This window comes from Hemibagrus wyckioides, linkage group LG14 (genome assembly GCF_019097595.1).
Source record: "Hemibagrus wyckioides isolate EC202008001 linkage group LG14, SWU_Hwy_1.0, whole genome shotgun sequence".
Taxonomy (NCBI): domain Eukaryota; kingdom Metazoa; phylum Chordata; class Actinopteri; order Siluriformes; family Bagridae; genus Hemibagrus; species Hemibagrus wyckioides.
In genome coordinates this window covers 23,287,210-23,303,020 of record NC_080723.1, presented here as the reverse complement: position 1 = coordinate 23,303,020, position 15,811 = coordinate 23,287,210, and the positions used below count along the sequence as shown (strand labels likewise).

Below are 15,811 nucleotides of genomic sequence, written 5' to 3'. Positions count from 1 at the left end.
TTGCACTACCTCAACCGCTGCTGTGTATTTTTGCACAATATTTTTGCACAATACTTTTTTTTTTTATTTTTTACATCATTTCACTTTATCTATTTTATTTCACTTACATTCCAGTACACGTTCTTCTTTTCTTTTTGTCCTGTGTTCTTTTGTGTTGTCTTTATTGTATTTATTGTCTTTTTTGCACTGTCTTGTCTATGCTCTGTTTACACCTAGCTGCACACTGTGCACTTTACGTGGCTAAGACAAACTTCTGTCCTAGCTCTGCGGTGTTGTTTGTTGTTTTGTGTTGAACTTGTTGTTGTATGTTTATGTAGCACCAGGTCCTGGAGAAACGTTGTTTCATTTCACTATGTACTGCGCCAGCTATATGTGGTTGAAATGACAATAAAAGCTTCTTGAAATCTTGAAATCTTGAGCTGAGATTAAGATCACTCCCCGAGAGTGCTCCTACTGTAATCTCAGCTCCTTACCTGTATAAAAGACACCTGGGAGACAGAAATCTTTCTGATTGATAGGGGATCAAATACTTATTTCACTCAATAAAATGCAAATCAATGTAGAACTTTTCTGAAATGTATTTTTCTGGATTTTTTTGTTGTTATTCTGCCTCTCACTGTTCAAATACACCTACCATTAAAATTACACACTGATCATTTCTTTGTCAGTGGGCAAACGTACAAAATCAGCAGGGGATCAAATAATGTTTTCCCTCACTGTATATCTCCTTGTTTCTAACTGGATCACTGTAAATGTAATGAGATGATTGTAATATCTGGTCATGGTTTCAGTGGCTGAAGATTGTGAGTTTAAATTCCAGTCTTGAGATGTTTTCTGGTGGTTTCTGGTTCGAGGTGGTTCTACATGGACTTGTCTCACTCTTGGGTGTTGGTGTTGTTGATATCTTCTTGGTTTTGTGAGTTTTTTTTAATTTTCATATGCACAAGGAATTCCTTTTTCCTTCAGATGAATCAGTGCCACGATGCACCAATATAGCCAGCAGGGTAAAGTTAAGACTTGGCCTTGATGGTGTCTTACTTTTATTTACACTGGATCTTGGCTAGTTCTGCTCTTGGACTGGACAGTTCTAGTCTTGGCTACAGGCCTTTAACACTGAGTTTTGTCTTCACTTTCAGATAAATGTTTATAAACATGTTCACATTAACCATCTGAAATTTTCTCTCGCTCTCTGTCTTTCTCTGTCTTTCGATGTCCCACTCCCAAGCTCCCAGTGTTCTAATTTCCCAGTGTGACCTGCCTGATCTATCCAGACGCTCTACCCCGGTTGGAGTCTCATGGTTTGGTGGTGGTCACTGCCGCTGGGGATAGATCTGTGTGGACAGCCTGTGACCCAGGGGACTGCTGTGGACAGAACCACTTGGAGACTATCACAATGTCTTTAAACTTCCGTTGCATCAGTCAGCTTTCGGCAGGAAGGAAATACACCTAAGTCTATAACGAACTCAGAAACTACAATGAGGTTCTCTTCTGAGATCCTCTCAAGGTTTCTTCCTTATATCATCTCAGGGGGGTTTTCCTCACCTCAGACTTGTTCATTGGGGATAAATGTTAGAGATAAATCATAACTTAACTTTAAACTTTATCATTTTTCTATACTTCTGTAAAGCTGCTTTGAGACAATGTCTGTTGTTAAAACTGCTATACAAATAAATTGAATTGAATTGAATTACTTTGTGATACACAATTCATTCACCATCCAACATTTTCCACATCAAATACATCAGTAAACTGTACTGTAGTGATTTATTTTCCAGATATTAATGCTGTGGTTCCTGTGTAACGTCCTGCAGATATTCCACACTATTAAACGTAACAATAAACGGATAAAAACTTCCTTCACTGAATACACATTTCTCAGGTTCTCCAATAAAAACCAAACTGTTGTGGTATAGCAGGAATAAAACACTGCAGGAACATGCTGTTATGGGAAACTAATCAACTTTATGGTAGTAACAGTAACTCCGCTTCGTCAACCCTGTCATCGATGACGCTCGTGTGCTCGCTGACACTGGAGACTCCTTCCAGAACTATTACATAAAGATCGTCTCACAGAAAAGTTCAGCTAACATGAATAGCGTGTCTCTGTATAATGATGTGTTTACACTTACAGGGATTTTTCTCTCTGGAAGTCTCCAGTCTCTGTACTATGACATCATCATTAGGTGATTAATTAATTATTTTACACAACATGGTTTAAACTGAACTCGCATTCTAAATCGTTTTCTTGTGCCTAAAGGGAGATTTGTTGTTTGTGTATAAAATTCAGTGTTTATCTGCATGATATCGTACGAGATGGAGTAGAAATGTGTGCATAAAGTTTAATGTTGGGTTTTTTACAACTTTGTCATGTTGCTGATGTGGACACGCCCACACCTAGCACCATCACCAAAGACTCGCTGTCACTCATGTCGCAGGAAGTCGCAGCTCTCGTTGTTAATGAACGTGTCCTTTTACTTTGTCGATGCGAGTGTGTGTGAGTGTGTGAGTGTGTGTGTGTTCAACAGTGTGATGATATATAAAAAGTCGTATGACACTAAAGCACTCGTGAGTAAAAACACTGGGGAGAGTCAAGCAGGAAAGTTAAGCATTAAAACCGAGAGAGAGAAATCAAATGTTTGAGCTGAAGCTGAGCCAGATGTCAGTGTTTAATTCCCTGAGCACACACACACACACACACACACACAACATGCTGCATGGCATTATGGGTGACCTTTACTTTTCATCAGCCGTGTGATATCATAGTCAGCTGTGCACGAACAGGAAGAACAGGAGGAGGTGAAAGTGTGTGTGTGTGTGTGTGTGTGGCTCAGCTACTACATTAGTATGTGTAGAATTATATCACTGTGTCTGATAAACTGGTTTGATGGCAAATAATCCAAGAGGATATGAGGTAAATCTGTCAGAGGAAGCGAGGTTGAAGTAATATTACAGGAAAATAATCAACGACAGGATGGTGTGATGAAGTATTTCCTGTCAGGCTACTTCACACTTTTATAGATAAGATGTAAAAAAAAAAATTCTGCCTTGTTAGCTAGCAGGCACAGGTTAGCGTTAGCTTATGTTTATATAGCACTTACACAGTCACAACTTATTGCTATTTAGCAAGTAATTAGCCGCGATATATATCAATTAAATTGGTATGACTGTAAATATTCAGCCCTGTCAGGTTAGCTTGTCATAGCTAGCTGTTACGAAACAATAATTAGCTAGCCACGTTACCTAGCTTCTCAGAAATCCTTCCAGGTTAGCTTAAAACTGACTAGAGTTAGTACGATAAAAAAAAATAAATAAATAAATAAAAATATGAAATAATATGAAATCTGCTCAGGTTAGTTAGTGAGTTCATGCTAGCTAGTTTGGCTAGTCCAGCTAGCTAGCTAAATTTGCAGGGAATAATTTTAGTAATTTTATTAATATGATTTCAAAATGTGACTTTCCTTTTACAGTTAATAAATAATCTATCTATCTATCTATCTATCTATCTATCTATCTATCTATCTATCTATCTAGATGGTCGCTAGCTAGCTAAATCGCTAGCTGGAGTATATCTGTATATCTGTCCCTCAGTGTCCCTCAGTGTGTCTCAGTCCTGTGATAGCTCCCATAACAGTTTTCATTGATCAGACTCAATAGATTTGATGTCGGCGTGTTCCTCTCGGGTGAAGTGAACGAGACAGGAAGTGACTAAACAGTGTGGAAAAACAGGACGGATGTTCTGCAGTCAGGCAACATGCAGACGCTGCAGACATGCTACGGCTAACTGCTCCTCAATCTCGGCTGAAACAGGAAGTGATGTCTCTTTAATGAGGAACATCAGAGGTGCTTGTTCTGTCTCCACCTTAAAAGATTTGAATTCCAGGTGATATGATGTACCTGTGTGTACGACGTGTGTGTTGATGTTGATGTGTGACTTACCCTCTCTGGAAGAGATCCACATTGTGAAATTTGTGCAGCTCCACAGAAAACTCCACAGTGCCCTGTACTTCAGACATCACCTATTCCATCACCTACAGGGAGACACAGAGAGGACATCAGGCTCACTGAGAGCAGAGGTGTCCGATAAAGAGGATGCTTAATGCAGGATATGTGGTCAGGAGTGAAAGAGTGACAGATGTTGTCTTTGGGTGTGGAAGATGAGTGTAATGAATAGGACACATGGGCGTGTCTTCAGATGAGATAAATAGGTGTGCTTTTGTGTGTGATAAAGGGTGTGTCCTTGATGGAGATAGATGAGTGTGCTGTTGAGTGAGACAGGCATGCAAATGATACATGATAAATATCTCTTTGAGGAAGACAGATGGGGTCTCTGATTGAAACAAATAGGCGTGGCTTCGAGTAACAGAAATGGGCGTGTCATTGAAAGAGACAGATGGGAATGTCTTTGAGTGAGACAGACGGGAGTGTATTTGAGTGAGACAGATGAGTGTGTCTAAGTAAGACAGATAATTATGTCTTTGAGTGATACAGATGGGCGTGTCTTTAAGTGAGACAGTTCGGTGTGTCTTTGGGTGAGACAGATGGGTGTGTCTTTCAGTGAGACAGATTGGAGTGCTTTTGAGTGACACAGATGGCCGTGTCTTTGAGTGAGACAGATAGGCGTGACTTTAAGTGACACAGATGGGAGTGTCAGAGAGAGGTAGATGGGCGTGTCTTTGAGTGAGACAAATGTGTTATTTAAACAAAGAGAAAACAAGGTAGCAAGAGACATGTCCTGGTGGGTGTGGCCTTATATTCTAACAAGCATGGTGCATGAGGCCAACACAGGAGAAGAAAAATATATATCTTATTTATTTCACTATCACATGAATAATTCGTAATTTTTATCTGTCAAAGAATAAATCTGCATTTCCAGAAATTTATGTCTCTGTGAAGAGAATGAGAGTGACTCGTGTCGTGGCTTTAGCAAGTGCGTCATCTCATTATCCTGAGAGAAAAACACAGCGAAATGAGAAAGACGTGAGTGACGCTAGGTACGAGCTGTGAGACAGGCGCTGTGACTCTCACAGCTCTCTGCATTCATCAGCACTGTTTGCTCATGGTTACAGTCCATGTTTACCGTAGCAACCCATTGTTAGCATTAAGAATGTAACAATGGCCTGGATGTAGGCAATAGCAGGAGATGAGTCTCTGATTACCCCAACACTGAGTCATCCAGGGCCATGTTTGCCCTGATCGACATGCTGGTGTCAGAGGAGCTCTGCTTCATAGCAACAGGCGATGAGGAACACACTAATCACGGAGTGTACAGATGGACAAACAGGATTCCAAGGATTTAAAGACCCAGAACATTCAAGTCTCACTGCCACAATGTCGGATCATTCACCTTTCACTCTTTATTAATTCTCAACAAATCAACAGAAGGAGATCTCTCACTGCAGGACACCGGACACTGACTTAAAGATCTATATTATTCTCATGAGTTTAAGATAAACACCATTCCCCTCAGAATCCACAGCATGGAGGAATGTGGGGACACGCGATTCAGTATCCCATACACTGTCCTGCTATTTTCTACATTTCAGGAGATATCACACACATTTCATACAGATTGACAAGTGTACTGAATACTGAAACGTACTGAATATTGAAGCGTACTGAAGCTCACTTACCCCCAGATGATCCCCCCCCCAACCCAGATACTCACTTCCACATTCTAAATTCCACTACTGTTCATTCAAACTCACACTTCTGTACACAATATTTATCTCATTCTACATTGTGTACATCCCTCACATCTGTGTATATGTTACAGTCACACAAATGTTACACATTTTTCTATTGCACTAATTTTCCTACAAGTCACCTTATACAGTATTTCTTTAAATTATTTACCTGTGTATATGTTTGCACCTGACACCAAGACAAATTCCTAGTACTGTAAAGTGCTCCTTGCTGACCCTTTGCTGTACCTGGCAATAAAAATTTTTCTGATTCTGATTCTGAATACTGTAGCATACTGAATACTGAAGTGTGCAGAATACTTAAGTGTACTGAATACTGAAGAATACTGAAGTGTACTGAATACTGAAGCATACTGAATACGGAAGTGTGCAGAATACTGAAGTGTACTGAATACTGAAGTGTACTGAATACTGAAGCATACTGAATACTGAAGTGTACTGAATACTGAAGCATACTGAATACTGAAGCATACTAAATACTGAAGTGTACTGAATACTAAATCATACTGAATACTGAAGCATACTAAATACTGAAGCATACTAAATACTGAAGTGTACTGAATACTAAATCATACTGAATACTGAAGCATACTGAATACTGAAGCATACTAAATACTGAAGTGTACTGAATACTGAAGCATACTGAATACTGAAGTGTGCAGAATACTTAAGTGTACTGAATACTGAAGAATACTGAATACTGAAGCATACTGAATACTGAAGCATACTAAATACTGAAGTGTACTGAATACTAAATCATACTGAATACTGAAGCATACTGAATACTGAAGCATACTAAATACTGAAGTGTACTGAATACTGAAGCATACTGAATACTGAAGTGTGCAGAATACTTAAGTGTACTGAATACTGAAGCATACTAAATACTGAAGTGTACTGAATACTAAATCATACTGAATACTGAAGCATACTGAATACTGAAGCATACTAAATACTGAAGTGTACTGAATACTGAAGCATACTGAATACTGAAGTGTACTGAATACTGAAGCATACTGAATACTGAAGCATACTAAATACTGAAGTGTACTGAATACTAAATCATACTGAATACTGAAGCATACTGAATACTGAAGCATACTAAATACTGAAGTGTACTGAATACTGAAGCATACTGAATACTGAAGTGTACTGAATACTGAAGCATACTGAATACTGAAGCGTGCAGAATACTGAAGCATACTGAATACTGAAGCGTACTGAATACTGAAGCATACTGAATACGGAAGTGTGCAGAATACTGAAGTGTACTGAATACTGAAGCATACTGAATACTGAAGCATACTGAATACGGAAGTGTGCAGAATACTGAAGTGTACTAAATACTGAAGCATACTGAATACTGAAGTGTACTGAATACTGAAGCATACTGAATACTGAAGTGTACTGAATACTGAAGCATACTGAGTACTGATGCATACTGAATACTGAAGTGTACTGAATACTGAAGCATACTGAGGACTGATGCATACTGAATACGGAAGTGTGCAGAATACTGAAGTGTACTAAATACTGAAGCATACTGAATACTGAAGTGTACTGAATACTGAAGCATACTGAGTACTGATGCATACTGAATACTGAAGTGCACTGAATACTGAAGCATACTGAATACTGAATCATACTGAATACTGAAGCGTGCAGAATACTGAAGCATACTGAATACTGAAGCATACTGAATACTGAAGTATACTGAATACAGAAGCATACTGAATACTGAAGCGTACTGAATACTAAAGTGTGCAGAATATTGAAGTGTACTAAATACTGAAGTTTACTGAATACTGAAGTTTACTGAATACTGAAGTGTGCAGAATACTGAAGTGTACTAAATACTGAAGTTTACTGAATACTGAAGTGTACTGAATACTGAAGTTTACTGAATACTGAAGTGTACTGAATACTGAAGTGTACTGAATACTGAAGTGTACTGAATACTGAAGCATACTGAGTACTGATACATACTGAATACGGAAGTGTGCAGAATACTGAAGTGTACTAAATACTGAAGCATACTGAATACTGAAGTGTATTGAATACTGAAGCATATTGAATACTGAAGCATACTGAGTACTGATGCGTACTGAATACTGAAGCATACTGAGTACTGATGCGTACTGAATACTGAAGCATACTGAGTACTGATGCGTACTGAATACTGAAGCATACTGAGTACTGATGCGTACTGAATACTGAAGCATACTGAATACTGATGCATACTGAATACTGAAGTGTACTGAATACTGAAGCATACTGAATACTGAAGTGTACTGAATACTGAAGCATACTGAATACGGAAGTGTGCAGAATACTGAAGTGTACTGAATACTGAAGTGTACTGAATACTGAAGCATACTGAATACGGAAGTGTGCAGAATACTGAAGTGTACTGAATACTGAAGCATACTGAATACTGAAGCATACTGAGTACTGATGCATACTGAATACGGAAGTGTGCAGAATACTGAAGTGTACTAAATACTGAAGCATACTGAGTACTGATGTGTACTGAATACTGAAGCATACTGAGTACTGATGCATACTGAATACTGAAGTGTACTGAATACTGAAGCATATTGAGGACTGATGCATACTGAATATGGAAGTGTGCAGAATACTGAAGTGTACTGAATACTGAGGTGTATAGAACACTGTAGAGTACGGAATAAACACAGAACATGTTTCTCACAGGAAACTGCGCACTGCTCTGAATATGAACTGTTTTTCAGACTCTGGAGTATAAGCTATAAGATCAGACCAGTTCAGGAGTAAATAGAGAGGTGGTTAAAATGATCCTGGTTGCTCTTTTCCTGAGATTGCACCTCAGTTTCACTGAACCATCACATTCTTACACACTCGCTTCACTAAGACTGTCTTCAATTCTGTTCAAGACTCTTGCGGTGTTCCCGTGTCCTTCTTGTTAAATTATTGAGCTAAATAACACGTCAGCTGATACACAGCACACTTCTCAGGGACTGCAGTGTAAGCGTAAGTGGGATCAGATAATAAGCTCAACTGTTGCTTTTTACTTATAAAGCAGACGATTTTAGCCTGCAGCAATGTTTATACTGTCAAGAAGTCCTTTACATTATACAGTATGGTATAGACAGCCAGGAACAACACCATTCTCCATTCAGGCTGGTTTTACCCCAGAACTCTAAGCAACCATCCCAGAGAGACGTAAAGGTCACAGCTGTTTCTGACGATGATGATGATGATGATGATATTGCTGTGGTGGCCATGATCCAGCCTGGCACTCGGCGTCAGCGCAGTGACATTTAGACTGAGCGCCGTTTGCCAACGAAGCAGCATTTGGCCTGAATATCATGGCTTGTCATTTTGTCCTCTGACGATAAGACAAAGAAATGGCCAAAGTCCAAAATATCCAACCTGATCTTGTAAACTGCCATGAATTTCAATAGTTATGAATAAATGGTTTAATGATTAAAGCTGTTAACGTTACCAAACATTAACATGTGTATTAAACAAATCATGTTGATAATCCACATGCACTCAGACTGTGATTCAGATTTATGTAACTGACCCTGACATTTTATCTCTTATCCAGCCTGTGGATCTGTTTCCTAATCACTTCTTCTGTCCTGCTTCCCCTCATGTCCATCCATCTTCATCTCCTTACTGTAAATCTTCCAAGAAACAAACACTAAGCCTGAAGGCTCCTCCTCATATCTGCAGCGTTCGCTTTCAATCTGCATCAGGTTTCCTTCTATATATACCGTAGAAAACAGTCATGAAAAAGTGATTATTGATGTTCAGAGTCCCTACAGGATCAACTGGACTTCATTTTTGTTAGATCAAAATGTGTCACTATTTAACCAAGAAGCTTCTTAGGTCTGAGGAAGCATCTGAGCAGCTTCTAAAGTCTAAGGGAAGCATCTGCGCAGCTTCTAAAGTCTAAGGGAAGCATCTGAGCATCTTCTAAAGTCTAATGGAAGCATCTGAGCAGCTTCTAAAGCCCGATGGAAGCATCTGAGCAGCTTCTTCAGACGCAGAAAGCATCTGAGCAGCTTCTTCAGACAGAGAAAGAATCTGAGCAGCTTCTAAAGTCTGAGGAAGCATCCAAGCAGCTAATAAAGTCTGAGGGAAGCATCCGAGCAGCCTCTAAAGTCTGAGGAAGCATCTGAGCAGCTTCTAAAGTCTGAGGAAGCATCCGAGTAGCCTCTAATGTCTGAGGAAGCATATGAGCAGCCTCTAAAGTCTGAGGAAGCTTCTTAGCAGCTTCTAAAGTCTGAGGAAGCATACGAGCAGCTTCTTCAGTCTGAGGAAGCATCTCAGCAGCTTTTTCAGTCTGAGGTAAGTATCCGAGCAGCTTTTTCAGGCTGAGGTAAGTATCCAAGCAGCTTTTTCAGTCTGAGGAAACTTCCTAACAGCTTTTTCAGTCTCCCATTCTCTGATCTTTACCCCAATACTTCACTCCACTATCTCCTTAGTCTTCTTCTCTGGGCTCATTACATCCTAACGACTCTCCCTCACTCCTAACGACTCCTACTCTCACCTTCTCCTTTGTTCCCTTAACAAGTCCATCCAGGGAGAGGAGGATCCTTGACCCTGGAGGATACAAATTTGTGGTACCCTGCCAACTTCCCTCAGACTGAAGAAGCTGCTCGGATGAGTAGTGAAACATTTCGATCTAACAAGAAAGAAGTCCATGACGTGACTCATCTTCAGCGTCACATGTCCAGAAAGCCTTGTTCCTACACCTTCGTAGTTAATACTCACTCTGACACCGTCATCATTCATCACTGTGTTGAAATATTCATGAGCCCCAGAGTGGCACTGTGCAGTGACTGTGTTTTCACGTCAAGCCATGATGAAAGGATTCAAAACACACACGCACACACACACACACACACACACACACTGACGTCCGTACCTGTGAGGCTCGCTCGAGGAGCCGTACGGGAAACACAGTAACATGGGGAAAGAGAGAGAGGAAGCTGAGGGAGGGAGCAGAAATGAAATAGCTGTCTGCTTTTAGCAATAATCAAACTTTTATGAGAACACTTCCCCAGCACATATTAAAAGGTATGAAGATATGACGTGATCTCTGTAGCTTTTACTCCATGTCGCTGGGATTAAATACAGCTTGTATAGCTGGAATAAAAAGTACGCTTGTTATGAAGTGTAACATAACACCACTGTCTGTGTCTGTATCTGTGTCTGTATCTGTGTCTATATCTGTCTCTGTGTCTGTATCTGTCTCTGTCTCTGTATCTGTCTCTGTGTCTGTCTCTGTGTCTGTATCTGTCTCTGTATCTGTCTCCGTGTCTGTATGTCTCTGTGTCTGTCTCTGTGTCTGTATCTGTATCCGTGTCTGTATGTCCCTGTGTCTGTCTCTGTGTCTGTATCTGTATCCGTGTCTGTATGTCTCTGTGTCTGTCTCTGTGTCTGTATCTGTTTCTGTGTCTGTCTCTGTGTCTGTATCTGTCTCTGTATCTGTCTCTGTGTCTGTCTCTGTGTCTGTCTCTGTATCTGTGTCTGTATCTGTCTCTGTGTCTGTATCTGTATCTGTATATGTCTCTATTTCTGTATCTGTGTCTGTATCTGTGTCTGTATCTGTCTCTGTGTCTGTATCTGTGTCTGTATCTGTATATGTCTCTATTTCTGTATCTGTGTCTGTATCTGTCTCTGTGTCTGTATCTGTGTCTGTATCTGTATCTGTGTCTGTATCTGTATATGTCTCTATTTCTGTATCTGTGTCTGTATCTGTCTCTGTGTCTGTATCTGTGTCTGTATCTGTATATGTCTCTATTTCTGTATCTGTGTCTGTATCTGTGTCTGTATCTGTGTCTGTATCTGTATATGTCTCTATTTCTGTATCTGTGTCTGTATCTGTGTCTGTATCTGTGTCTGTATCTGTATATGTCTCTATTTCTGTATCTGTGTCTGTATCTGTGTCTGTATCTGTCTCTGTGTCTGTATCCGTGTCTGTATCTGTATCTGTATATGTCTCTATTTCTGTATCTGTGTCTGTATCTGTCTCTGTGTCTGTATCTGTGTCTGTATCTGCATATGTATCTGTATATGTCTCTATTTCTGTATCTGTGTCTGTATCTGTGTCTGTATCTGTGTCTGTGTCTGTATCTGTCTCTGTGTCTGTATCTGTGTCTGTGTCTGTATCTGTGTCTGTATCTGTGTCTGTGTCTGTATCTGTCTCTGTGTCTGTATCTGTATCTGTGTCTGTGTCTGTATCTGTGTCTGTATCTGTATCTGTATCTGTATCTGTATCTGTGTCTGTGTCTGTATCTGTCTCTGTGTCTGTATCTGTGTCTGTATCTGCATATGTATCTGTATATGTCTCTATTTCTGTATCTGTGTGGAGCTTAACACTTGGACTGTGCTCTAAATCAAACCATGTTTAGGTTTATTTGTTTGTTTGTTTTTTCATATTTGATTACATCTGAACTCTACCACCACACCACTGGCAATTTCAGGAAACTATATGATGCCCCTGGAAACATCAGAAAACCCAGAGCTGCTGAATGTCTATTGTTCCTCATCCTCATCTACATCTCTCAAGTTCATGAAACTTCCAGAAAGCTTTTTATCTGTATTTGTGTAGACCTCCAAATATCTCAACCTGACTTGGGCTGTGCTTTTGTTTGTTTGTTTTCCTATTTTCTTACATTTGAACTCAATGGCACAGGAAACATTAGGAAGCACTAAAAAACCCAGAGCTGCTGAACATCTGCTGTTCCTCAACCTCAGCTACATCTCAAGTTCATGAACGGTTTGGTCTGGAGAGAAAACTCCAGAAAGCTTTCTATCTACTACAAATGAGAAACAGAGCTAATATTTGATATTTAACTTTTCTTTCAGTTATTGGAAGAGACATGTTCAGAGTTCTCTAGACACACCACCATGATCTATCAGAAAAACATAAACATCTCTCTCTCTCTCTTTCTTCTGTCTGATGTCTGGATGGTTTCCTGAGCAGATCATGGCTTTACACTGATGACTGGACGTTTTTCACACTGCATGTGTGTGATATCAGGATTCTCAGTGTGTATTTCCCCGCATTGCTCTAAATGTAAATAAATGTTAATGTGTGTGTGTTTGTCATCTAATAAAATCCATCCTGATGCTCACACTTTCTCAGGTTGCGTCCTCGATCGATAACGTGCTCTGCGGCTTCGCGCCCAGTGATCGATGGTTTAATTCTGTCGAGACCGTCTTCCACTCCCATAGGCCGTGTGTGTGTGTGTGTGCTCTGACCCTGGAGCGTGTACTCTGTGTATTTTATTAGTTCTATCAGTCACTCCTTCACGGCACACGTTATATCATCGTCTGTACGAAGCTCAGCCTGACATTTAGAACACAGCGTTCCTCTCAGCTTTACTGCAGTATAATAAAGTTATAAACGTCGACGCCTTCATTAACACCGGAGCTAATTGATGGCGATCGTGCTGTTGGAGGAACGCGATCGATGACGAGGCGACGTTAAACCATGGGTGACGGAAACACCTCCTTAGACTTATTTAGCGATTTGTCAAGATGATCAAGGCGTGTGGATTAAAGAACATCGTGTGGTTTTTATCCTTTAAGGGTTACGTTTAATATAAAAATGGCTACTGTAAAATCTGTTCTTCAAACCTTTCACTGTTTTTTTTTATTTTTCAGGGATCAACCTGACAAAGTGAAAGAAAGTGTGTGTGTTCGTATGTGTGTGTGTGTGTTATTATTATAAACACACTGCAGGGTGTAGTATAGATGGGTTTTCCTGTTCGCTGTGATGACGTTTAACATCCCAGACTTCCTCCGTAGTCGTTTTTAAGCACTTGTTCACATCACAACTGCCTTTTTCAAGACATGTACTGTAAATAAATCAGGAATGGAGTTTTACTGATGTTCTAGAATAAAATATCTCGACCTTGTGTTAACCACAGAGCTGATTTCAGGCATTCAAGAAGCTCATATACTTCAGGACGATGGAACAGGAATCTCTTTCTCGTCAATAGATGTGTATTTAAACCATTTGTGTATATGTGGAATGGACGTATATTCCCAGCAGTGTATCACTACGCTGTCGGTTACTACCTCATCCCTCATCCCTGGGGTTTAGGAATCTCATTTTTGATTAAATTAAGGCTTTTTTTTAATAATCAGCTCGTCCAGTTGTGTGGAGATCTGCATCACAGAGCTTTAAGCTATGCAGAGAACTGGACGGTCGGAAGGCTGACGCTCCTGTAAGCCTGTGATTAATGAACTCCGGTGAGCGGAGGCTTCAGCTCGCTCGGTAGACTCTCAGACCATGTATATATCTTCAGGGTGTGGAGGAAGAGGAGGAAGAGGAGGAAGTGAGTCAGCGTCAGCTACAGAGGAATTCACAACATCCTCAACCTCTAAAGGGTTAAAAAGCGCAAGAGTTTTAGACAATCCTTCAATGTAATAGGTAACTTGAAAGGGAACACTGTTGCTAAGCGACCGGGAAACCTCAGCCACACACCTTAGCTAGCTCATCACGATGGAGCGATTCTGGAACGTTCACCATGATCTTAATGTTCAACTGAAACACAGATCATGTGTCCAGATGGGTTAAAATTAAACAGGAAACTGTTGCTAAGCAGCCGCGAAATATCATCAGCACACCTTAGCACTGTTTAGAAAAACATAACAGTCACCTAAATCACACAAGTCCTGGCACAATTCCAATAAAAACTGACAAACGCTTACGTTCGAGGGTTTACAGTTAAACGGGATGCTGTTGCTAAGCAACTGGGGAAAATACGCACATGGGGTGTGAGCTAGCTAAAGATTACTGCGTGACTGTAGAGTGTAACAGTGTAGTGCGCCACTACAGCGTGTGACATCACACAGCCAACTAGTGACATATTTCTCAATGCTGTTGCTAGGCAACCGGTATACAAGCCTAATCTAGGCAAAGGTTCTAGAATGTTCATCCGGGGTGTCATGACATCATCATCATCATCATCATCATTACCGTGGTCCACACTGTGGTGGAACTTCTTTCATGCATTCGCAATCAAAAGAAGACCCACAGAGAAGGAAAGAAAAGAAAAAAAATCCATCTTGTTTCTGGTGGTGTCGCAGTCTGCTCTACTTCCTGCATGCAGCGCAGGTCTCTGAGGACGAGAGCATTTACTAAACAAACTGATAGGAGTGTAAGCACTGAGGAACATTTACAACAAGCCCTGTCCTGGGTGTGTGTGTGTGTGTGTGTGTGTGTAGGGATTAGTGCAGTGTGAAATTAACAGGAGTCCAGGATGTATTCCCATACCTGTCTATCATACCACACACACTCACACACACACACATTTGTGAAGGTGTAAAGAACCTGGAAAACCAGATGGAGATCCATACAGATACACAGAGAACATGAGAAAAATGTTCCTCATGAAATATTCCAGAAGGTGTAGACTTCCTGCTAAACTCCACCCCGTCCTACATGAGGCGTGTTTATACCCCGCTTCCTTCCATAAAGTCTGCACAGGGGAAGCCACGAGCCTCATACTCCTCCTTCTGCACCAGCGACAGCAGCGTTTAGTCTGAAACACAATGCACAATGACGTGAAGCTAAACCCGTGAACAAACGAGTCTCTCTGCAGGACCGCCTCGGTCTTCCAGCTCGTTATGTCTTCAGCTAAAAATAGCTTCCATCGACAAAGCAACAGCTCGTTTGCCCGAGCATTCGGAGAGGTGTCTCTGGAGAGATTTAACTCTCTCTCACACACACACACACACACACATACACACACACACTCACACACACACACAAAGTTAAATCCACTTTATACATGATTAAACCTTCCTCAATTCCAACCCTATAACATATATCTAATCTAACAGAACCTACCGGACCTCAGCCCAGTGCAGCGTCAGTCCACTCTTCAGAGATTCCTGCATCACGCCGCTCCTGATCCGATGATCCGGCGAGGGCAGAATTATATAAATCACATGAGGGTGAGAATCATGGGACTTTGCTGCAATGAACCACTTCATTCATTCAGAAGAGTGCCTGAGAGCCTGAAAGTCTTCCACACCTCTGCTGGCTCTCTGCTGGAGCTTCAGCACCTTCATCTCCACCTACTTCAGCATGCTCACAGCAC

The 15,811-nt window shown here is 40.7% G+C and overlaps 1 protein-coding gene across 2 annotated transcripts in view; it reads right to left on the bottom strand.

The window, feature by feature from the left end:
- Positions 1–15,811, bottom strand: part of fam135b (family with sequence similarity 135 member B) — a 73,858-nt gene that overhangs the window by 47,197 nt on the left and 10,850 nt on the right. The window contains exons 2-3 of one of the 2 annotated variants that reach the window (XM_058408590.1): positions 15,040–15,250; positions 3,937–4,028 (exon numbers count right to left, since the gene is read on the bottom strand). In XM_058408590.1, the coding sequence (XP_058264573.1) occupies positions 3,937–4,013 (77 nt within the window). In that variant the 5' untranslated portion in view covers positions 4,014–4,028; positions 15,040–15,250. The remainder of the gene's footprint in view (positions 1–3,936; positions 4,029–15,039; positions 15,251–15,811) is intronic. The other variant, XM_058408588.1, reaches the window with a different exon arrangement.